Consider the following 25,151-nt stretch of genomic DNA (forward strand, 5'->3'; position numbering starts at 1 on the left):
ACAGAGTCAAATCCAAGAACTTCTTACTGAAAATCGACTCCCTTATAATGAGCCTGAGATAGTTTTAGAGACTGCTAAAAAATAATTTCACATGTTCCTTTGGCAGATACAATCAAATAAGCATGTTCTCCTATGATGTTCTCACACTAATAAGACCGAAGAGGGTAGGGTTCACATCTGTCAGACTGAAAATTAGTGAGTTTAAGCCTCACTGTTCTAGAATCTCTTCAGAGATAAAACTTCATATCAATAAATTATTTTTTAATATATTTTAAAAAATATTTTATTTATTATTTTAATTTTATGAGTATTTTGCCTGCATGTATGTGAGTGCACCCATGTTGTGCAATGTCGCAGAGGTCAGAAGAGGGCTTCGGATTCCGGTGGAATTGGAGTTAAGGATGGTTCGTAGCTGCCATGTGGGTGCTGGGAATTGAACCTGGGTCCTCTGCAAGAGCAGTCAGTGCTCTTAACCACTGAACCATCTCTCCAGCCCAATAAACAATTTATTTGAAAAAACTAAAACCAATTTTTAAAAAGTTCAAGGTCATCCTTGGCTACACAGTAAGTTGAAGGTTAGCCTGGGCTACTTGAGACCTTGCTTTAAAAAAAAAAAATCCAGGGACTGGAAAGATGGCTCAGTGGTTAAGAGCACTGGCTTCTTGCAGAAGACCAAGGTTTGACTCCCAGCACCCACATGTTGGCTAACAACTGTTTGTAACCCCAGTTCCAGGGGATCCAATGCCCTCTTTTGTCCTCCATAGGCACTGCACGACATGGGTGCACTTACATACATGCAGGCAATACACTCATATATACAAAATAAAAAATTATATATATATATGTGTGTGTGTGTGTGTGAGCATTTGAGACAGGGTCTCCCTGTAGCCCCAGCTGACCTGGAACTCACTTAGACCAGGCTGGCCTCAAATTCACAGAGATCCACCTGCCAGTGGTGCAGACCTGTAATCCTATCTATCTGAGAGGTTGAGGCATGAAGACTGCAAATTCAAGATCAGTTGGGCTACAGAGTGAGTTCAAGGCCCATCTGTCTCAAAATAAAGTACACAGGCTGGAGAGATGGCTTAGGGGGTAAAGGTTCTTGCCACCAAGTCTTAAAACCTGAGTTAATTGCCAGGGCTCACATGGTGGAAGAGAACTAATCTCCACAAGTTGTCCTCTCATCTCCATATATGTACTGTGAAATGGGACACACACACACACACACACACACACACACACACACACACACTGCTGTGAAATGGGACACACACACACACACACACACACACATACATAAATAAATGTAAAAAAATGTGATAAAAAGTATCATGAATGATAAATAAAATTTCCAAAGCTTCTTCATAGAGGTAATTCCTGTAACTGACCTTTTAAATTCTAAATGAGGAAACTGAGGCCCAAAGAGGTTTATTGATGTGGACTAATCAGGCAGCTACTAAGTGCTATGCTCCAAGATTTAAATCTTGGTCTGCTAATTCCAAGTCTGAAATCTCTGTTCTGCTTTCCAGTGTGAGCTATCCCATGGGACCTAAAGAGCCACTGTGCTAGGGTCCAAAAATGGCTCAATGAGCTAAATCCACTTCCCCCTTTTTTTGTAGGTTGGTCCAAATACCCTGAGAAGCAAGGAAGGAAAGTCTGAGAAAAATGCTAGGGGGAAACAGGTTGATTCAGGACCAAATGATAATTTCAGGAAGAGTGCATATGAAGCTCTATGAGCATCCTAGCACAGAGAAACCAGAACCCCCACTGAGCCACATTTCTGCTCATTTCTGCTTATGGTCCCTTGGACCATAAGTTCCTGCCTTTGTCAACTATGGCTCTCTTAGGAAGGGACATAAAGACTATCATTCCTAGCTGGATGTAGTGGTGTATGCCTTTAATCCCAGCACTTGGGAGGCAGAGGCATGTGGATATTTGTGAGTTCAAGCCCAGCTTGATCTACACAACAAGTTCCAGGCCAGCCAGGACTACATAATGAAACCTTGTCTCAAAAACCAAACCAAACCAAACCAAACAACAAAGAAAGACTATACTTCCCTCTCCATTCTTGACAGCCACAAGGGGAAACTTCCATCTGGCAGTTAGGGGCCCTGAGGGAATCTGAGGCTGGGCAAAGGGCCCAGCGTGTCAGTTCCCATCACAGGCACACAGTCCAGCGTGAGTCACCACACACGCAGCCAGGTGAGTCATGCAGGCTGGACACTTTAAGGACAAGAGGTGGATGGGCACAGGAGGCTAGTGGGGGACTAGGGAGGGGCGAAAGGGTTCACCTCCTGGCCAGTCATGCAGCGAAGTTCCTAGTGCTGATGTAGAGCTATTCTGGTAACAGGATTGCTGTTCTACCATGGCTTTCAGTAGCCTCCCCCTTTCTTTTCAGAAGTCCATAGTCCTCATTAGAATACTGGATTCTACCTCTAAACCTAGACAAGACCTATGGTTTTTAAACTTATTTATTCATTTATTTTATGTATATGTAAGTTGCCTGTATGTATATAAGTGCAGCCATGTCATGCAATGCCCACACAGGCCAGAGGAGGGTGTCATTCCCCTGGAACTGGAACTGATGGCTGTTAGCCTCCATGTGGGTGCTGGGAACCCAACTTGGGTCTTCTGCAGGAACAACCAGTGCTCATAACCACTGAACCATCTCTTCGGCCTCAAGACCTATGTTTAGAACCTGATAACCCTCTTTACTACTTTAATGATCAGAGGCCAGCTGATGCTCTTTGTCCCATCCCCTTGCATTAACTAACCTGAAAAATGAAGGTGGTAATAGATGCAGGGAGATGCCTAGAGTGATAAGCTACTACTCTATTACTGGATGTGAAGTAAAAAGCCCCTGGTTAGTATACTGCTTGCCGATACACACATAGGTAATAAACTGTTTTTAAAAAGTGAAATAATGATGTATGCAAAACTCAGGAAAGTGGTCATCTTCGCTAGCTGTGGTGGCTCACACTTGTAATCCCAACATTCAGGAGGCTGAGGTAGAAGGACTGCTCCAAGTTCAAGACTAGTCTGAGCTAGACAGTGAGTTCCAGGTTAGGCTGGGTCATAGAGTGAGACTCTTGTCTCAAGATAAAAACTAAACAAAAAAAGCAGTAATCTCTTGGGATATATGAATTGGGGAGATGGGTTCAAAGAGTCCCAAAGCTGGGTGCTGATTCAGAAGTGCTCAGTTTTAATACTATTTAAACTACAGATATATAACTGGTGTACCTCACAAAAAAAAACAAACAACAACAACAACAACAACAACAAACCCAAAAAACAGTACTAAGAAAAATAAACTAAAGTTTAAGTCCTGACTTCCGCAAGTGTTGGGTGTGGGATCTAATGTGGGCTCAAGCAATCCTAACTCACTGACCTTTCGAGGCCCTATGGCACAATGTATGTATATGAAAGTGCTTGGCATACTATAAAATGTTAGGAAGAAAACATTTAGTTTTTCAAGCTGGGACTTCTTGGGGCAATGCTTTTTGTTTTTAAGACAGGGTCTCACTACATAGGCCTGGCTGATCTGGAACATATGGAGACCACACTGGTCTTGAACTCACAGAGATCTGCCTGTTTCTGCCTTGGGAATGGCATCAATGCTAGTATACTTAAGGATGATGCACTTAGTAGTCACGGTTTTTTGAAGACCTTCAAATCTTAATGTACAGCTACACCAACTGCGTAGCCCTTAAGAATAGTTTTGAGACCTAGCCCTCCAAAACGAGACAATTTGGGATGTGAGAAAATCAGCTTTTCCAGGGGGCTAAACAAAGAGGTAACGAGGATCATGATGCGAACCTCTTTCTCCCCAAATCAGCCAACTCTAATTCCACTCTGGTCCCATAGACACTCACCAGCTGTCAGAACCTGGACTTTCCACGGATGAGCAGCCAGGGCTCTCTGGTATGCCCGCCAGAGTGCCATGCCTCCTGTCAAACCAAGAGGAAAGGGTCACTCCCACTGCCCCACTCCACAGAGAAAAGACAGGCCTGACTTTCCCTGTGTTCACTCTCCCCACTTCCAATAAGTGGTAGAGGTCTCAGAAAGGATTATTGGGCAGCGTCCTATCACATGGCTGCTTTGGACAACTGGAGAAGGGCGTGGGCAACTACTGAACGTCTGGTGACTGCCACCTGCCATCTCAATCCTGGTTCTAAAGCAAGGCTGCTTGGAGACCTCCAGTCCCGACCTGGGGAACGAGATGGGCTTACTCCAGCTTTTGTCCAGAGTCTGGGTCTCCAAAAAGTGAACATGGTCGGGGCCCAAATTCAGGCTCACTTGGAACTAAACCGCATCCTTCCTGAGTGCAACTCCACACGGGAAATAAAGCATGACCTGGACCTGGAACGTACACATGCCTTGCAGGAGCTCAAGGCGCACAGCGCTTTGGGGCAGTGACCAGAGAGAACCCACACTCACCTGAGCACCAGCTACTCACAGAGCAGCCCCTCCCACGTGAAAGGAGCTAGCCCGGGACTTCCGTATCATGTCCCGCCCCTTCCGCCCGCCTGCGGGCAGTCCAGTGGACCCTTGCAGTAGCTGAGGAGCGGAAGTGACCCAAGGTGCTAGAGACCCAGTCTGCGCAGTCTCCCGCGCAAGCCTCGGGGTGGGACCTGACTCAGCCTCCCTGTACCTTTTCTCTTCTCTCCACCCAAGGTTGTCAACCGGATCGTCCCCACAGTTCCCCCTCCCCGAGCTGGCCAGTCCTGACGTCCTTCTCGATTACAGCAGTCTGGAAACTAAAGGTGCTAGTTTAGTCCAAACCTGCAGAGAGGGGTGTGTGTTCGGTCTTTTTGAAACAGGTTCTCCTTGTAGCCCCAGCTGGCCTGGAACTCACAAGAGATACACCTGCCTCTGCCTCCCAAGCGCTGGGACTACAGGCGTTCACCAACACACCCACCTTTAGCCTCAACTGTAAGCTCCTGAGTGGGTGGTACTGGGACTTGTTCCTATTGTGGTCTTCTTATCAAATAGTTCAGTGTTTTACCCACAATGTCCCTTTAAGAGATGCTGCGTGGAATCGACTTCCATGAAAAACATTGGCATTACAGAACCCCAGGCATCTGGTACTGACTCCATAACTAAAGGCTGCACGACCTTCGTGATCACTGGTTTCCTTGTCCATAAAATAGGCTTACAGTTTTATTTGTGCATGGAGGAGGCCCATGGGAGAGTTCTAATGCCTCTATTTAAAAAAGTACTTCTGGGCCGGGCATGGTGGCGCATGCCTTTAATCCCAGCACTCAGGAGGCATAGGCAGGCAGACCTCTGTGAATTCAAGCCCATCCTGGTCTACATAGTGAGTTCCAGGACAGCTGGGTCTACAGGGAGACCCTGTCTCAAAGATTTAAAAATAAAAATAAAAAAAAAAAAGTACTTCTGGGGCTGCAGCAATGGCTCAGCAGTTAAGAGCACTGGCTGCTCTTGCAGAGGATCTGGGTTCAGTTCCCAGCACTCACATGGTGGCTAACAACCATCCATAACTCCAGTTCCTTCTGACCTCTACAGACATTGCACAACATGGCTGCACTTACACACATGCAGGCAATACTCATACACTTAAAAGATTCTTAAAAAGCATTATTTCTAGAACCATTTTAAGCAGAGGCACACAACTGTCTGAAAATCAGCACACTAGAGAGCCTCTTATTCCCTCCAGTTCTAACACCCTAAAGTGAATCTATCTTTTCTAGGTCTGTGGGAATTTCTACATTCCTAACAGATTCACCAGGCACAGAGTCTTTGCTTCTCTCCCATCTGCTCATTTTTCAATTCCTATAAGATTAACACAGGAAGAATCCTGCCACAGCTATTAGAGGGAGAGTAAGGATTCAGCATTCAGTTTTCTATGTACATGCTAAAGGAGTGACTTTACACTGGTAAATGTAATAGGAAGCCAAATGTGGTAGATTGGAAAGTTGTATCTTCAACCAAGACTATGGATTCAAATCCCTGTGTCAATACTAGTAGTAGTGTGAACTTATTCAGAATGCCTAACCTCTCAATCTAATCTTCGTTTCATAAAATAGCAATACCTACCTCATAGAACTCGGTAATATGCAAAATAAGTGCTTAATATTGTTTCTTTACCCTGCCTTCTCCTTTAGATTGTACGCAAAGAATATATATTTTTCCCTGGAGAAATCTAGAAAGCTCCTTGTTGAAAGTGAAACTGCACTGAGATTTTTACGATGTGTGGGAATTAAAGCCAGTGCCTTGCACATGCTCTATCACTGAGTTACTGCTCCCAGCCCTGAGATGGGGGTCTTGAAGGATGAACAGTATTTAGGTGATGATGAAAAAGACAGCTGGAGAAGACAATAGCCTAAGCAAAGGCGCACAGTAGAAAAGTGCAGGAACCAATGGAGCATGAAATGATAGACTGGGAAGAAAGGAAGATAAACAGACCGGGGAAAAGATTTCATGAAGGAAAAAGATCAGAAACACTGCCCACATTTTCTTTTGAAGATCAAGATTAGGGCTGATTCAACAGCGAGCAGGGCCAGCATGCTGGCACCAACCTATAATCTCAACCATTAGCTCCCAGGCCCCATCTTTTCTACCACTGCAAGTAGGAAAAAGGTGGCTGTACAGTAAATATCAAGGGGTTGCTCTTCAGGATGAGCCAAGCTTCTCTGTTATGGAAGGCACTTCTTTATTAGTTTAAAAAGCAAACCTGACACAGCCTGAGCTGGATCAGAGTGGTACAACACATGGCTCCTTCACACCAACATGGGTTGTGGTCCTTATGCTGCTAAAGGGCCTGGTTTCCTACAGGTCTGTTTCTTCTGTAGAGGAAGGGGACTGAACTACTTGATTCTCAAAGATTTTCTGAAAAATCACTTATACTACTCAGGTAGAAAGCTGTTCCGAGATACATGATTAGTCTTGAGTGCCCTAAAATCGAGTTTTGTTCAGGCAGACGTTAATGTAGGCTGCATTCCTTACAAAGAGGGAGCTGGCTGCCTATTTGTTTTCTATTTCCTAAAATGATCTACTTCCTTCCAAACCTCAGCCTGTATTATTATGTTCCAAGGCCGTGATCTGGTGGTTTCACATCACTGGGTCTGCCTGTGCTGGTGAGGCAGTATCATAGTCAATGTGAGGGTGCAGCTTCCCACAAGAGGTCTCTATCAAGGTAACAATACATTATTGGGTTCTAAATATTTTCTATACAGTTTAAACATGTTTAATAAGTCAACAATGTGACCATATCATGAAGATAAAAAATCATGACGTGTAAAAGAATGATTGAAATAACTAAAGATATTTAATCTAGAAGAAAAATGAGTTGGAAAACACATGATAGCTATTGTTAAGTACTTAAAAGGGCAATCACAGGGAAGAATGATTAGGTTTCCTAACACCCACTAGTAAAATTAATAGAGGTATACTCTGACGTGATATAAAGGAAGATTTTTTTTTCTTTTTGGTTTTATGAGACAGAGTCTCACTATATAGCCCAGGCTGCAATCAAACTTGTGATCCTTCTGCCTCAGCCTCCCAAATGCTGGGATTACAGGTGTGGACCACCATGACCAGCTTTAAAGTTTTTAAAAACACCACTATCTATGAGTGTTCAAGTGGGGTCAAATGATCAATGATTGAGAATATTTCACAAGCAGGAACAATAGCTAAGTCACTGTTCTTCTACTGGTAGGGTGTTTGTGGTGGTCCTCAGTTAAAGAAGTATTATGAGCAGCTTCAGTACAATAAGTTACTGTCACCCCCATTGGGCCTGTGTGTTGGTTATTCTAAAGAGAAGTTTGGAAGGCAATAACATTGTATCCTGGAAATATACAGAAGCCTTCATGAAGATACCTTTCCGATTCTCCAAACACCCACTCACAAGTGGTCTCAAAAACACCCAGTACCTTTACTTAGCTTTACCTCCTTCACAATATGCTCAATATGAGCAATTTGACTCCCAAGCCTAGGTCAGGCCTGAGTGTTTCTTATGAGCCATGGTTTTAGGCAGAGGATCATTGTGGAGGGAGAGCCCCCCTACCCGCAGGGGGCTGTGACCATAGAAGTCTGTGGAAGGAGAGGGATTTAAGGAGTCCTGGGCAGGTAGGCCTAAAGATCCAGGCCTGGCACCATCACTGTCCAAGGGCCCAGTTCCTATGCTCTATGCATGGGGACCATTTGTTCTTGGTAGACTTCAATCCAAGGGTCCTGTTTGGACCAGACTAGGGATTGGGCAGAAGGCAATGGCTGGCTGGAGAGAAACCAGGCCCTTCAGTTGGAAAGGATGGTTGGAACATAGCATTGAAGTGGGCTCGGCTTTCAAGCTGCACACGATGGGCCAGCGGGGAGGTGAGTCCACGGATAAAATGGATCCGAACCAGCCCTGACTGCCCCCCAGATACCAGCCATCCGTAGGAGTCCAGGTTTGGGCTGAAACGTACCTGTGAAGAGAACAGAAAACCAAAGAGAGGCTCAGGAGTGGTGTTTCAGAGTGACCTTACCTGCATGAGCTTCAAAAACCGGTCGTAATCAGAAGCCTGGACCACAAGAGAGATCTAATGAATGAGGTTCATATACTGTGATCCAGAGGCTTTTCTCAAAGCTGCTTTCCCTTCTTAGCCATCTCGGTTGCCTCTTTATATCTCATTTCACAGTCACAGGCCCAGAGTTGAGGGAAAATGAAAATGGAAGGAGAGAAAGATGTGCAGGACAAGGTTCTTACCTTATGAATAGCCTCCAGCTGCAGCCTGTCGAGGCAAAGCTGAGAATGTCCCTCTCCTTCCTGCATGCGCAGCATTGGTTCTCTACGGAGCAGATTGTGGAAGGAACTCTGGGGAGCAGAAGTGGAATCAAGGGAAAAAGCTCTGCACCATTATGTTGGAATTCCTTAGGATTTCCTGTTACACAAGGACCAACACTTTCTACCTTTACTATGCCACACTTACTCCTAGTCTCAACTTACCAAATCTGTATCTTGAAAGAGCAAGTAGTGGTGGTTGATGGTTTCAGTGTATGTTCTAGCTTTGGGAGGATTGGGGGCCTCAGATGAAGCAGAAGAGTAATCTTGATCTTCTGGACTGTCCTGGTATGGTATCAGATCTGCTTTATATATAGGCTAGAAAAGAGACCATGAGATTAGTTGGTTTTTTGACGGGGTCTCCCAGTAGCCCCAGCTGGCCGAACTCCCTATGTAGACCAGGCTAGCCTCAATCTTACAGAGATCCAACTGCCTCTGCCTCCTAAGTGCTGGGATTAAAGGCGTGTGCCATGCTCAGCTTTTATTTAATACTTATTTATCTGTCTATGGAGGAGTGCTGTGGTAAACATTAGAACCCAGAGAATAACTTGAAGGAATTGTTTCCCCCCTTCTACCTTGTAGGTCCCGGGGAATCAAACTCAGCTCATCAGGCTTTATGTGCGTCTCTCAAGCCCAAGATTAGTTTTTATAATACTGAACACAAAAGCAGAAAGAAAACTGATTTATTGTAGGAAGGTCTTTAAGAATGGAAGAAAGCAGTTATGCCTAAATATATGCTCAGGGGCCAGTGAGATGGCTTGATGGATAAAGTGAATGCACGTCATTCCCCCATCACACGCAAAATAAATGTAATTTATTTTTAATATTTTATTTTTATTTTATGTGTATGACTGTATTGCCTGCATGTAGGTAAGTGCACCCATGTCATGCAATGCCCACGGAAGACAGAAGAGGCCATTAGATCCCCTGGAACTGGAGTTATGGACAGTTGTTAGCTGCCATGTGGGTGCTGGGATCCGAACCCGGGTCTTCTGCAAGAACAACCAGTGTTCTTAACCACTCAGCCATCTCTCCAGCCCCATAAATATAATTTTAAAAAAGTACAACAACAATAAAAATTAGGGGATGGCAAGATAGCTTGGTGGGTAAAGACATGTAGCCAAGCCTAAAGACTCAATGTCATTCCCCAGAACCCACGTGGCAGAGAGAAAACTGACTCCTGCATGTTGTCCAACTCCTACAAGTTTTCCTCTGACTTGTGTGTTACTCCCCCGCCCAAATAAATCAATAAAACATAATAAAGTGTTTTAACTTTTAAAAAGGAGGCTGGAGAGATGGCTCAGTGATTAACAGCACTGGCTACTCTTGCAGTGGACCCAGGTTTGATTCCCAGCACCCACTTGGCAGCTAAGAGTTATCTATTAACTCCAGTTCCAGAGGATCAGCTGCCCTCTTCTGACCTCCACAGGTACTACATGACACAGGAGCACTTACATACATGCAGGCAATACACTCAAAACACATCATTCATCCATCCATCCATCCATCCATCCATCCATCCATCAATCAATCATCTATATAGGTCTTTTTGAGGCAGGGTCTCCCCATCAATCATCTATATAGGTCTTTTTGAGGCAGGGTCTCCCCATAGCCCCAGCTGGCCTCGAATTCACCTGCCTCTGCCTCCCAAGTGCTGGGATTGAAGGCATGCGCCACCACACCTGGCTATAAAGCATTTTTTAAAAATCTGCTCAGTTCTAGGAGCATAGGAAAGATTATACACAATTCCTTGTCATGACTTCCAAAGACAGAATTGGGGCTAGAAAAACAAGTACAAATTTGCACTCTACCAAGAACTGGTAGCAGATTATGGGCTACAGGTGATGATGCCACTAGATGTTCATATACTTACAAATCTCCTTTCTGCAGGCTTCTTGACATTGATTGGGTTCGACGCCATATCAGGCAATATAGCTGCAATGAGCTCCCCAGATATATCTCCTGCCGCTACTGTCCCGAGCCAGTCAGAACCTGAAAGACTCTAATAGAAGAGATGTATTTCACTCATTCACCCACCTATTCATTTATATAGTAACGACTGAGTTGTCTGAGGTTGAGGAAGAAAGACACACATAGAAACAAAAATGAGTTTACCATAACTCATGCCCCTAATGATAAGCTAGCATATAGTTGTTTCTCCTTGCACCCAAATTACAGTCTGTTCCTAACTACCCAGTGAGCAAATGAACATTCTCCTTCATAATGAAGATTGGGGAAAGGAGAGAGGCTCACCCAGACAGTGCCTTTTCGAGGAGCAGTGAAGTAGGCTTTAAAACCAAGGTAACCAGCATCAATATAATGAATTCCACAGAGACCATAGCTATATGAGAAAAGGAAATGAAATAAAACCTTCCTTCTTCTAAGAGTAGATTCATTTCTTACAGAATTCAAAATATCTAACCAAACAAACTGAACCCTCCTTTCCCTGCAACAATTAATTTGGCACACTTTGCACCCCAACCCTTCAGGCCTGTCCCCAGAACTCCTATCTTCCTCTTGCCGTACGAGGCATAGCAGTTGTCCTGAGCCACGGTGACACCATTGTAGGGAAGCAGCCAGGATAGTTCTGTACTCAAGAAGCGCTTGATACAGTTTATTGGTTCATAAGGTCGTCGAAGATCCCAGAATTTGATTTTCCGGTCACTCCCTGCAGAGACCAGGAAATGACTGAAAAAAAATAGATCAAGATCAGAATAAATATGAAAGTGACTAGTCAGCCTTCTACAGTCCTCCAGTCTTCCTCCCCGGCCCTCTGATTCTGTACCTGTTAGCTTTGCACCACTGAATTGTACGTACAGCCTGGTCATGGGCTAGAAAACACTGAAAGGGGTAGAGCTTTAAGGAGCCATCTGAGAGCCGTATCCGTTGGAGAGGTGAGTTAGTGGGAAGGTTCCAGAAAACCACCATTCCTAAAGTAGGGATAGAAGGAGCAGGCATATAAGACAGGTTCTCAATTCCATGTTTTCATTTTTTTTCTCTGGAATCCCAGGACTCTCAAATCCAAACTAAATGAAAGAATGATCAGCTGCTTAGTACTCCCTCCACAGCTTAAATGCTCAAACTAACAGTTTAGCTCCAATTCTCAGCAACCAAAAAGTAATAGCTCAATCCTGGATCTGCAGTTTCAGGCTGAATATACCTGATGGTTACTACTCTCTACTAAATAAAAGTAAAGGGATTTTTCTCTTTTTGGCCTTTTTGAGACAGGGAGACCCTGTCTCAAAAAGGCCAAAAAAAAAAAAAAAGCAGGCAAAGTACTCATACACAAAATAAAAATAAAATAAAATAGAGATTTTATTTTTAGGGCTGGAGGAGATGGCTCAGCGGTTAAGAGCACTGACTGCTCTTGTAGAGGACCCGTGTTCAATTCCCAGCACCCACATGGCAGCTATGAACCATCCTTAACTCCAGTTCCAAGGGAATCTGAAACCCTCTTCTGACTTCCATGGCACTGCACGACACAGGTGCACTCATATACATGCAGGCAATACACTCATACACATAAAAATATTTTTAAAACGATTTTATTTTTAATATATGTGTGTGTCTGTCTGACTGTGGATGTGTACATGTGTGAGTGCAAGTGCCCACGGAGGCCAGAAGAGGGCACTGGATCCCTTGGAACTGGAATTACAGGTGTTTGTGAGCTGCCTGATGTGGATGCTGGGAACCAAACTTGGGTCCTCTGCAAGAACAGTAAATGTTCTGAACCTCCAAGTCATCTCTTTAGCCTCAAAATAAAGGAATTTGAAAATAGTATATATCCAGGTAGCATAGTGGCAAATGCTTATTATGATGCTTATTATTTGATGAGGTAGGATGATCTCCAATTTGAGGTCAATCTGGGATATACAGCAAAACTGACACAAAGAATAAGGAAAAAAAAAAGCAGCAAAAACCCTCTAGGATATCAGCTGGCATACTATAACTCACAGCTCAGATATAGCCTGTTGTCATTTTTGTTTTTGGCTCTTCAGAGTGCACATGCCTCATGCATGCCAGACAAGTGCTCTACCATTGAGCTACATCCTCAGCCTCACCCCACTTTTTTGAGACAGGGTCTCAGTATGCAGTCTAGGTTGGCTTCACAGTCACAGCAGTCCTCCTACCTCTGCTTCTCATGTGCTGGTATTACAGATGTGAGCCACAATGCCTAGCTTAGGCTAGCTGTTTTGTTAAAGCTACAGTGGAACATAGTCACACTCATCCATTTACCCAATGTCTAGGGATGATTCCATATATTATAATAGCAAAATTTAGTACCAATAATGGCCAATTAGCTCATAAAGCCTAAAAAGTATCACAATCTGGTTTGTTACAGAAAATTTTCTGCTCTATAAGAAGAAGCAAAGAGGGGCTGGAGAGATGGCTCAGTGGTTAAGAGTATTGGCTACTCTTACAGAGGACCCAGGCTTCAGTTCCCAGCACATACATGGCAGCTAACAACCATCTGTAACTTCAGTTCCAGGGAATTCAACACCCTCTTCTGACCTCCTCGGGTACTGCATGACACAGGTGCATTTACATACATGCAGGCAGTACACTCATACACATAAAAATAATAAATTTTAAAAAATAGGCAAAAAGTCAAAAGCAACAAAATGCAGAGGGAAAATAGACAACAAATGGACAAATAGGAAATATAACTTTGATAAAGACAAAGGATAAAGCCAGACGTGGTGGCACATGCCTTTAATTCCAGCACTTGGGAGGCAGAGGCAGGCAGATCTCTGTAAGTTCGAGTTTAGCCTGGTCTACATAGCAAGCTCTTGGCCAGTTGGGGCTACAGAGACGCTGTCTCAAACACACACACACACACACACACACACACACACACACGCACGCACGCGCGTGCACAGAGACAATAAAAACCTTAAAAACTATAGCTAGGAAACTTTGTAGCTAAAACCACTTGTACACCTTAAGAGAGGGTAGCATTTATAAATGTTTCTCAAAAAAACTTACACACTGAATTACACAGGCAAGTCATAAGAATAATTCAGCAATGGAGGAGGGACACCGAGTTAAGAGGACTTGGGCAGATACTCAATCATTCATTACTTATGCTAAGGCATCAGAGTTGGGGTTGGAGATAGAGCTCGGTGGCAGTGCTCCTGCCTAGTATGTGCAAGGCCCTACATTCAGTCACCAGCACTGAGAGGACAGGGAAAGGGGCACAACAGCAATATAGTACCAGCATGTACCCTCACAATGAAAAATGCTACCAGAAAGAAAAAATGGACACAAGAAGTATAAGAGTGCTAATTTCCTAATATTCGTAAAAGTCTACTGCTCTCGGAAAAAGAAACTGTCACTTAAGAGTAATAAAAATAGGGCCAGCAAGATGGCTTAGCAGGTAAAGGCACTTATGCTAATCCTGATGACCTGAATTTGACCCTGAGGGCCTACAAGATGGAAGAACCACCAAAGGTCAGTTGTTCTCTGACCTTTGTACCAACCCCCCCCCCAAATAAGTGAAAGTATATTTAAAATTTTCTATTTATTTGAGGAACTGGGGGAATTGAACCCAGCGCCTTGTGAATGCTAGGTACTTACTAGCTCTTTTTCCATTTTCTTTGAAGGGGTGTGGGGTGTAGGGTGTGGGTTTTGTTTTGGAGATAAGGTCTCTCTGTAGCCTCAGCTGGCCCAGAATTTGCCATGCAGACCAAGCTGGTCTCAGTCTCAAGATCCACTTGCCTCTGCTTCCTGAATACTGAGATTAAAGGCACATCTAATTCTTTTCTTTAGAACCATTTGATGAGCATGTCTTTGATCCTAGCACTCAGGAGGCAGAAGCAAGAGGGTCTCTGTGAGTCTGAGGCCAGCCTGGTCTACATAGCAAGTCCCAAACTAGCCAGGATGTGTGGAAGTCAGAAGACAACTTGAAGGAGTCAGTTCTCTCTACTATGTGGGTTCTGGGGATTGAACTTACGTGGTCAAGTTTGGTGGCAAACACTTTTACCCACTGAGACGCTCACCTGCCCTCCAGTTTTGTTTTTTTTTTTTTAATGACAGTGGGCATGTGGAGGTTAGAGGACAACCTGTAGGAGATGCTTCTCTCTTTCTACTGTATGGGTTTTAAGGATTGAACTCAGGTCATTAGACTTGACAACGACTGAGCCATTTGCTTATGCCTCAATCTCACTCTTAATTGGCATGTTTTTACTAGCATATATTCACTATTTTTTTAATCTTTATAGAGAACTACATTAAATTATGTTCATGTCCTTTTTTAAAAATATTTTTATTACTTTTATGTGTACGTGCATTGCCTGCATGTAGGTAAGTGTACCCATGTCGTGCAATGCCCGTAGAGGACAGAAGAGGCTATCAGATCTCCTGGAACTGGAGTAATGGACAGTTGTTAGCTGCCATGTGGATGCTGGGATTCCAACCCGGGTCTCCTGCAAGAACAGCCAGTGTTCTTAACTGCTGAGCTATCTCTCCAGCCCCTCATGTCTTTTCTTTCTTTTTTTTTTTTTTTAATTTAAAGCTTCTATTTTAAAATTATTTTTATTTTTGGGTTAAAAAAAACCTTTTTATTGAGCTTTTGGACATTTCATACAACAATTCTTAATCAAATTTAGATCCTCCTCCCTCATTCATGATCCCCCAACCCCCAACCAGATCTCATGTATTCTGTCATACATGTTAAGTCCTATCCAATCAAGCATTGTACCCAGATTTCCTTCAGTGCAAATTTATCCACTCTCCAGTAGTCAGCTTATCTAGAAATAGTAAGTAAGGGATACTCTCCCTCACCCAGTAGTAATCAGTCTCCAATAGTTCCCAGTCTAGGGTTGACCTATCACCCATTTCTCATTCCACTCTGGGCCCTCGTCTGAGTTGGCATGGGTCCTGTGCTTGATGCCACCATTGCCACCAGTTCACATGTGCAAGCTTCCATTTTTTTTTTTTTTTTTTCCTAAAATAAGGGCTCCCTATGTAGCCCAGGCTGACCCCAAATTGTTTTTTTAAAAAAGTTATTTTTATAAAGGGTGGCACACGCCTTTAATCCCAGCACTTGGGAGGCAGAGGCAGGCGGATCTTTGTGAGTTCGAGGCCAGCCTGGTCTACATGGTGAGTTCCAGGACAGCTGGAGCTACAGGGAGACCCTGTCTCAAAAAGACAAAAAAAAAAAAAAAAGTTATTTTTATTTTTTATGTGTATGAGAATATTACTTGCATGTATGTACATGTTGTACAATGCCCAAGGAGGTCAGAAGAAAGCATCAGATCTCCTAGAACTGGAGTTACAGATGGCTGCTAGGTGCCATGCGGGTGCTGGGAACTGAACATGAGTCCTCTGCAAGAGCAGACAGTTCTCTGAACTGCTGAACCATCTCTCCAGTCCCTCAAATTGCTATTTTCATGATAACCTTGAAGTTCTGCAGTCAAATACTCTATCACTAAGCTATACCCCTGATGTTTAACTTCTCATCCTCCTTCCTGCACCTCCTAAATGCTGGGATTACAGGATTGTACCATTATGTCTGATACAGTATTGGAGACTGAACCCAGAGCTTAGAGCATACTACTAGGCACGCATTTTACCAACTGAGTTCTATTGCTAGCCCCTACTCTTAATAATTTTCTAAGTAGAAAAATGATAATGATTTATTTTTACATTGCTTAAATATTTGTAACTATAATATGCCATGCTCAACCAAAAGGAAAAGAAACAACCCAAACCCAAGCATATATAAAATTTAAAGAGCCGGGTGTGGTGGCACATACCTTTAATCCCAGTGCTTGGGAGGCAGTGGCAGGTGGGTCTACATAGTAAGTTCCAGACTAGCTGGTGCTACAGACCCTGTTTCAAAAAGACACCCCCCCACCAAAAAAAGATTAAAGAGCAACAGGTGCTTATGTTTTATTTTGTTTTTACCATTATAATATCCAGCAGCCAGGTGGTGGTGGGGCCTGGTAGGCATCCAGGCCAGGCTAAGGCACTGACCACACTCAGAGGGATCTGAAGCTTGCACAGATCCCACCTGAAGGGTTGCCAAACATTGTACCTACATGGTCAGAAGAGATAAAGACAGTGTTAGTGGTCCGTATTGTTTGCAACAAGAACTAAAATCAGTTTTTAATTCAGCAAGTGGGGGGGGGGCACTTTTCAGAGGTGAAAAACTCACTGTGGAATCTGTATGATAAGGCTCTAGAAGATGGAGCCTCAAGTAAGAGAACAGGTTCCTCACTCACCTTATAGATGGCAGGCTTCATAGCATCTGCAAGGGAAGAAAAGCAGCAATTGATGCTTTGGATCCAGAGGTCTGAGTGCCTACTCAGGCCTTGCTGAGATCCAGACCCTATGCCTAGGCAAGGGCCTTTCTTCATTCTTCCTCACCACCAAATTTCTGTCCCTGCCTCCATCTGTCCCCATCTTCTTTCCCAATACTAGTCTTCCATCAGAACTGTTAATCCCTCCACTCTGTTCTCTTCTGTTTCTAGAACTTTGCTCATTTGGTTAGATCTCCTTTTCTTGTTGTATTTCCACTTGCTCTTTCCTTACAGTTATTCTCATACTTGTAAATAAATATACCCTACTGTTTCCTCTACAAAGAAACACACAAAGCTGGGTGTGGTAGTACATACTAGTACATCCATACAATCCCAGACTCAGGAGATGGATGCAGGAGGACCAGAAGTTCAAAATCATTCTTAACCACATAGCAAGGCCAGCTTGGAGTATGTGAAACCCTGTCTCAAAAACAAAAACACACAAAACCCCCCCTTTGGCTCTTATTCACCCCAGCTACCACCCTCATTATCTGTTCTTTATCTCCAAACACTCTAAAGAAAACATCTACCAGGTATGTCTAATCCACAGGCTACATGCAGCCAAAGATAGCTGAGAATGAAACCCAACACAAAATAGTAACTTCCTTAAAACATTGAGACTTTAAAATTTTTTTGTAACTCAATTTTGAGGTTCCTGGGTATGAACTTTGACAATGACAACATCATGCCACAATGTCAAAGGACTGAACATGCCTAATTACTTCCTTCCTAGTTCTGCTTCAACCTATTCCTCTACCTGACCACCAAACACAAGACTTCCTACAGTTTAAACCTAGATTCCCTTTTCTTTAAATATTCAGTACTGTTAAAAAAACAAACAAAAAAACCAATGTATAGGAGCTGCCTTTCCTGACTCCTTCCAAAAGATACTGTGTAGGAATGTTTGTGAGGGTGGGAGCAGGGGGGTAAGATCAGGATTGGGTGGAAAAAAGTAGAGTAGGGGACATGAGTCCTATTTGTCAGACTCAGCCCTTGGCATCTCTTTACACAGCCCATTTCTGAGGGCCCAGTAGCAGAATAGGGAAGAGGGAGAGAAAAGTGCTAAAGGGTACAGTTAGCCTGCAAAAGAGAAAGGATTTAAGTTCAAGAATGAACCATTGAAGTGATAATTCAGGTTGGCGGACTGAGTAAGTTTTTATGCTAGAGACTGCACACAGAAGAGGCCAGGGGAGGCAGACAGGCCTACAAAGCTCTGGCTACCACCACTGCAGCTGTACTACTCACCTGGGGGCTGCTGAGCCAACAGGGCTTCAGGATGTGGCAGACTGAATAACAGCACCTTCCCATCTGAGCAGGCAAGAGCCAAGAGACCCAACCGGGGCAAGAGAGGAGCCTAGAAAGTGAAAGTAGATACTTGTTAAGGCTTGCTGCCTTCAGGTGCCTCTCAGAAAACCTCTGATGTTCTGGTCCCTGAAAATATGACACAGAGTTGCTGGAAAAATTCCATCCACCACATGCCAACCTTTATTCCTCCAACAAAGAATGCCCAGGACCAGCCTACAGTCAACTTGAAGTACCTTCCGAAGAGTTTCTGGATGCTCCCACGCTCCGCTGGGGCAGAACTTGAGGTCCCAGATACAGCCATTGTCACAAGCAATCCCATAGACAAAGTGGGCCCTGTTGCCAGGACTGGAGAGAGAAAGCATGTAAAGAGAGTAGGTAGGAAATGCCTAGGACTACTGGAGCTCCATTCTCCTTGTCTTAGTCCAATGCAAGCCCTTCCCCAGCCTTGTTTCTCCCTCACCCACCTGCCTGTGGCAGTGTCCCAGCCCCACCTCACCAGCTTTCTTGCTGCAATGTCCCAAGGCCCCAGAGCTGCAGCAGCCCAGGGCCTGAATGAAGCTGGCTCAGTGGGTGTGTCTCATTCATGTCAGGGCTGGAGAAAAGGGCCACATACTGTGAGGCTGCTGACCCTTCAGGCACTGGGCACCAGTCCAGAGCCCAGAGTGGTCCTCCTGTGAAGAAGGACACATCCCAGCGCTCTGGATGTGCTGTGATTGAGCTAAATCTAGAGAAAGTCAAAGATGGGGTAACAAAGAGGTTAGTAAAAGACAAGGAAGACAAAATGGAAGCTCTGCTAGAATGAATATGACCTGGCTTATGTAAGGGCCTGAACATCAAGAACATTCTACAGGTAGGGACAGTGCTCTGCTATGACTTTTATCTCCCTCCTGGCCTTCTCAGAGATGAACTCTAGCTCATCTTCAAAGATGAGAGGAGTTTCTTCAGGCTCAGTACATGTCATCTTGTAACTGACTTGCCCAAGTCACTCTAGCTTCCCACAGTTCAGCTTGTAGGAAGCAATGAGCACTGCAAATTAAGAGAAGACTGGCCAACTACAGCTGGGATTCTATCCTTAGGACGAGCCAGGATCAGCCTTCAGGAGGGGACAGGGCTAATCTGCTATGCCTCCTAAAGTTCATTTTTCCATTTCTCTCTCGCACAATCAGAAAAAAAGGCTGAGCTATAATTTTTTTTTGTTTTGCTTTTTGAGACAGGGTCTCCCTATAGCCTCAGCTGGCCTGAACTCCCTACATAGACCAGGCTGGCCTAGATCTCATATAGATCCTCCTGCCTTTGCTTCCTGAGTGCTGGGATTAAAGGTATATGCCACCATGCCTAGCCTTCTGCGCTGTAATCTTTACCTGTTTATTCGGTAGATTGTGCCATCCTCAGGAATCCCTTCACGATGTACAGAGAACAGTGGAGACTTCTCCTCCTGGGGCAGGTAGGGAGCTGCTTCACTGTGGGAAGGCAAAAATAACAGCTTGAATTTGGAAGAGTTTTACCATCCCAGAATTCCTACTATACACTTGAGAGTCCTTTGTCAGGCTAGGCACTCGCCTTTAATCCCAGCACTCAGGAGGCAGAGGCAGGAGGATCTTTGTGAGGTCAAGGCCAGCCTAGTCTACATATCGAATTCCAGGCCAGCTGGTGCTATAGCGAGACCTGCTTCAAAAAAGACACCCGCCCCCCTTGCAAAAAAAGCCTCTTTTGTCACTCCTAGGATTTTGTGATGGTTAATACTGTCAACTTGACAGGCCATAGAATTATCCATTAGAAAAGACTTTGGGCACATCTGTGAGGATTTACCTAGATTAGCCTTTGAACATGCTTGTAAGTGATTTTCCTGGTTAGTTAACTAAAGTGGGAAGATTAACCCTAATGGAGGCAGTATCATTCCACCAGCTTAGGTCCTGGACTACACAAGAGAAAGCTGGCTGAGCACAAGCATCCACTGTTCTGTTTCCTGACTAGAGGCACAGTGACCAGCTGCCTCAAGGTCCTGCTGCCAGGACTTCCTACCATGATGGACTGTGCCATCATGCCATCAAACTGTGAGCCAAAATAAACCCTTTCTCCCTTAAGAGCTTTTATCGGGGTATTTTATCAGAGCAACAGAAAAGTATTACAGTTTCAGATATGTCAACTTACAGTTCAGATAACAAGTGCCACTTCCAGGCTACAGGAATCCATTCAGCAAACTCCCAGAACGAATGCTGCTGTTCTCGGCTATAGAGAAACAGAAGCATCATCAGTGGAAAAGGAGAGCGACTCTACAGCAGCACTAACAGCGCTTTCTGCGAGGGTGGGAATAAGGCTGTGGTCTGTTATAATATGCCAGCTGCTAGCACTTGAAATGTGGTCAATGCAACTGAGAAACAGAACTTCCATTTCATTTCCTTCTAATTAAAGAGTTCTGGAGCACTTGTGTTTGGACAGTATCTTTTAGTAATGAATGCCATCACCATACTCTACCCATAAGCAAATGCTTTTCTTTCTAGATGGTCCCTACATTCCTCCTCCACCCATCTGCCCTCAGCCCATGCCCAAATCTCACAGGTCCTTGGTGAGGTGGAGGCACTTCCAAACAGGAGCCATGATGTAATTGGGTAAACCATTGGGAGCCATGCCCCGGCAGTGTGGTTTCTGCTTCTGAGGATCAAATTGAAAAAAAACATAAAGAACTTTCTAAGCTGGAGAAAGTCCCAAAAGACAGTTTATTTTTCAATTTTTAACTTTCCTTAGCATTACATATCCTCCAACTGCCCTATCAGCATCTTAATAGATTTGTGCTTCATTATTATCTATCAAAGTTACAAATTTTACTAATTTTCTGTTTACTTCCCTCCAATCTCTAAGGCATTTGACTCCAAGGACTCCTATGTATCATCTGAAACCCCAGCTCAGTGAGACAGTCACTACCTAGTCTTTCCACATCTCAAATATTCCTTTGTAGACTTTCCCTGCTCTGATGGGTCAGGTCAAGGAAAGTTCTTTATATACACAGTCCTGGAATCTCATCCATGTCCCAGGGATTACACTATCACCTTTAAGCCCAATTATACAGTTTACATCTTGATAAACTTGGTCCACTCTCAACTTTTCTATAAGTTATAGGTCCATATAGTCATATTAAGGACTGAGGCAAAACAGCACTTGGGAGGCAGAGGCAGGAGGATCACTGTGTGTTCCAGGTCAGCTGGGACTACAGGGAGAACTTGTCTCAAAAGAAAAAAAGGAAAAAAAAATAAGGCAAAAGAAAAAAGGGGCTAAAGGGATGGCTTAGTAGTTAAGAGCACTGGCTACTCTTGTACAAGACTCAGATTCAGTTCCCAGTACCCACATGACAGCTAACAACCATCAACAACTCCAGTTCCAGGGGATCCAACACCCTCTTCTGGCCTCTGTGGGGCATTCCACATATGCAGCACACTTACATATATGCTGGCAATACACTCATACACATAAAATATAAATAAAATAAATGCTGCGTATGGTGGTTCATACCTATAATTCTAGGTGGATTTTTTTTTGGGGGGGGGGTGTCCCAAAGGCTTTGTGGCTAGCCAGTCGAGCCAAAACACCAAGCCTCAGGGTGAGAAACCCCATCTCAAAAAATGTAGTGGAGATTGATAAAGACACTCAATGCCCACCTCTGGCCTCCTACACTTGCAGCATGAATGGGCAAGCATATGTGTATATTCATACACACTTCTGTGTGTACATACACACAGAGTTCCTGTCTGGGCTGGGTTTGGTGGTGTACACCTATAATGCTAGTATTCAGGAAATTGAGGCAGTATCTTGAATTTGAGACCAGTTTGAACTAACCAGAGAGCTCAAGGCCAGCCTGGGCTACAACAAAAACATGTCTCAAAAAATTTCTTTCTTTAAAATTTGTAGGGCTGGAGCCAGGCGTGGTAGCACATGCCATAGTTCCAGCACTCGGAAAGCAGAGGCAGGGGGAAGCTCTGTGTAACCTGGTCTACATAGCGAGGCTAGAGGGAGACCCTGTCTCAAAAAGACCAAAAATTTTTTTAGAGCTGGCAAGGTGGCTCAGTAGGTTAAGGTGTTAGCTGCCACGTCTGATGGCCTGAATTCAAGCGCTAGGACCCACATGGTGGAAGTTAAGAGCCTACTCCCACAAGTTGTCTTCTGACCTCCACATATGCACTGTAGCAGTGAGCACCCATATACAACAAATAAAATGTGGCACCAAAGTGTCAGTTATCTTGCTTCCTGAGGGTCTCAGTGCTCCCTTAAAGTGTGTACTCATGGAAGTAAGGCACTGACCCCACAGACACCAGATAATTCCAATGAGTGGCCCATGGCCCACAGGTATTCCACCTATCATAAAGGCAGCTTGTCAGTCCTAGCCACCTACTCCCATGATGCCACCACACAGCTAGAAACTCCTCATCAACTCTTTCCTTCCTTCATCTCCCAAATCCTGCTAATTCTCTTATCTCCTCAATCTGTTCCCCACTTCTGCTTTCTTCACTGGCTGATTTGGAACTTGCCATCTTTCATTTGGGTAACTAGAAGCTGTCTTCTGAGTGTCAATACAGTTTGACCTATTTCCTAACCATGTTATTTTTCTACTTATAAACATTCTACAGCTTTAGTTAGGGACAACTACAGTTCTGGAAAAAAAACAGTTCTGGAAAAAAAACAACAGAAACAGTTCTGAAAGAAAAAAAAAACAAATCAGCAAAATGTAGCATAAGCTGATAATCTCAACTACTTGGAGGCTGAGACAGGAAGATTTCAAGACACTCAGTACCCACCATATACACACACACAGAATTCCTGTCTGAGCTGGGTTTGGTGGTGCATACCTATAATGCTAATACTCAGGAAATTAAGGCTCATAGGTAGCTCTATGGTGTTGCACTTGCCCAGAATGCATGAGGCCCTGGATTCAATGCTCAGTACTACCAAAGTTCCAGACATGGATAGTGACGATGACTGCACAATAGTGCAGATGCTCTTATGGCACAGAATTGTACATTTTTAAATAAGTTGCATGTTATGTATATTTTACCACAACTAAAAACAAACAAAACCAGCATTTACAACCTATTTCTAGGAAATAAAATACCTCTGGAAAACTCATACTTGCCCCTTCAAGACCTCGCTCAAGGGCTAGAGAGATGGCTCAGCAGCACTGGAGGACCCAGGTTTAGTTCCCAGCACCCAAGTGGCTAAGAGTCATCCTTAACTCTAGTTCCAGGTGATCTGACACCCTCTTTTGACTTCTGTGGGCACTGCACGACATGGATGCACATACTTACATGCAGGCAATATAGTCAATACACATAAAATAAAAATAATAAATATTTCTTAAAAAGACCTAGCTCGCCGGGTGTGGTGGCACACACCTTTAATTCCAGCACTTGGGAGGCAGAGGCAGGCGGATCTCTGTGAGTTCAAGACCAGTCTGGTCTACGTAGTGAGTTCCAGGACAGCTGGGGCTACAGGGAGACCCTGTCTCAAAAAGACCAAAAAAAAAAAAAAGACCTAGCTCATCCGCTGAGGGTGATGGCACACACCTTTAATCCTAGCACTCCGGAGGCAGAGGCAGGCAGATCTCTGAGGAGCTATGGGAGACCCTGTCTCAAAAAGACCACAACCTAAGCAAGTGATGAAGATCTGTTTAGGTTTGTTATGATATATAAAGCATGAGACAAAAATAATATATACATAATCTTAAAATTTCTATGGTCATAGTTTAGTCAACTAGTTTAAGGAACAAAATATGTATCTAGTCAAGGTTTATCTGAGAATATTTGTTTTTTTACCCAGCCTTATCTACATAGCACATGGTAATCAAAAGTACCAGACTGGTAGAACTAACCTTTTTGGATGTTTAACAGCCATACTTTGAGGCCTATACTAATGTGGTCCGAGGGACTTAAAGGACAGTTTTTGCCCCTTGCCCTCCAAGGTCAACTAAGTTCCAGGGGACTATGGAACATCTCTCAAAATATCCTCTAACTGTGGTGAGTCACCTGTCTTCTTGTTCAGGGAGGACATGGAGACCCCATGAGATGGACTTGAACCAGTGTCCAGTCTACAAAGAGGAGGGTCAACTCAGAGGAAACATCTCATTCATGCTTCCAAGTGAAGCCAGACATGGTCGAGCAGGACCTTTGACTTATCTTCACATAGATGGAACTGGTAAAAGGAGCCAGGAGCTCCTCCCAAGCCCATGTGACCCCTGAGGAACAGACCCTCAAATGACTTTAAGTGTAAAAATAAATTGATTTATTTGGGCCAACTGTATGTTCTTAAACGCCCAAAAGGAAAGTATAACCAAAGAGTAAAGTCATCAATATATTTCTTTAAACGTTCAAGGGATTACATGTCCCAGACATTAGGCTTAAGACTATAAAAAGTTATTTAGACAATTATTTCTCATTGATGATTTTGTTCCTAACCAGAAAGTGCTGCTCAGATATAAGACTTCAAATCTTGGTCTCCAATATTGTAGTGCCCACCTGTAGCTAAAGGAGACAACCAGCTATTCTAAAATAATGGATAAATTTGTTTTCTCCCCGTATCTAGAAGCCTTTGAGAGGGAACTGACACTGATTCTAATCACTCCAACAGTTATCAAAATATCTGAAAGCAAATCCTAAACCCATCACTCTAGAGTCCAGCCTTGGAAGACAAAAGAAAAATGAGGAATGCTTTTGGAAGCCCTTGTCAGGACTCTCATATGAACATTTGAAAATTGCCCTGTTCTGACTTTTTTCTAG

General features: G+C 43.8%; 2 protein-coding genes across 5 annotated transcripts in view; both read right to left on the bottom strand.

Moving 5' to 3' along the window:
• Positions 1–4,528, bottom strand: part of Mpv17 (mitochondrial inner membrane protein MPV17) — a 15,609-nt gene extending 11,081 nt beyond the window's left edge. The window contains exons 1-2 of one of the 2 annotated variants that reach the window (XM_008835050.3): positions 4,438–4,525; positions 3,873–3,947 (exon numbers count right to left, since the gene is read on the bottom strand). In XM_008835050.3, the coding sequence (XP_008833272.1) occupies positions 3,873–3,942 (70 nt within the window). In that variant the 5' untranslated portion in view covers positions 3,943–3,947; positions 4,438–4,525. Of the gene's footprint in view, positions 1–3,872; positions 3,948–4,437 lie in introns of both variants that reach the window. The other variant, XM_029564481.1, reaches the window with a different exon arrangement.
• Positions 4,529–7,269: 2,741 nt separating this feature from the next.
• The window catches only part of Gtf3c2 (general transcription factor IIIC subunit 2), a 25,605-nt gene continuing 7,723 nt past the window's right edge, over positions 7,270–25,151 (bottom strand). For all 3 annotated transcript variants that reach the window (XM_008835053.3, XM_008835055.3, XM_029564482.1), the window contains 15 exons: positions 20,948–21,042; positions 20,542–20,619; positions 19,752–19,850; positions 18,887–19,114; positions 18,624–18,735; positions 18,331–18,439; positions 17,008–17,033; positions 16,691–16,820; positions 11,568–11,712; positions 11,309–11,470; positions 11,036–11,123; positions 10,656–10,784; positions 8,948–9,100; positions 8,708–8,815; positions 7,270–8,426 (listed from right to left, as the gene is read on the bottom strand). In XM_008835053.3, coding sequence (XP_008833275.2) covers positions 8,208–8,426; positions 8,708–8,815; positions 8,948–9,100; positions 10,656–10,784; positions 11,036–11,123; positions 11,309–11,470; positions 11,568–11,712; positions 16,691–16,820; positions 17,008–17,033; positions 18,331–18,439; positions 18,624–18,735; positions 18,887–19,114; positions 19,752–19,850; positions 20,542–20,619; positions 20,948–21,042 — 1,881 coding nt within the window. In that variant the 3' untranslated portion in view covers positions 7,270–8,207. The remainder of the gene's footprint in view (positions 8,427–8,707; positions 8,816–8,947; positions 9,101–10,655; positions 10,785–11,035; positions 11,124–11,308; positions 11,471–11,567; positions 11,713–16,690; positions 16,821–17,007; positions 17,034–18,330; positions 18,440–18,623; positions 18,736–18,886; positions 19,115–19,751; positions 19,851–20,541; positions 20,620–20,947; positions 21,043–25,151) is intronic.

This window comes from Nannospalax galili, unplaced genomic scaffold (assembly GCF_000622305.1).
Source record: "Nannospalax galili isolate Female #2095 unplaced genomic scaffold, S.galili_v1.0 scaffold517, whole genome shotgun sequence".
Classification (NCBI taxonomy): Eukaryota; Metazoa; Chordata; class Mammalia; order Rodentia; family Spalacidae; genus Nannospalax; species Nannospalax galili.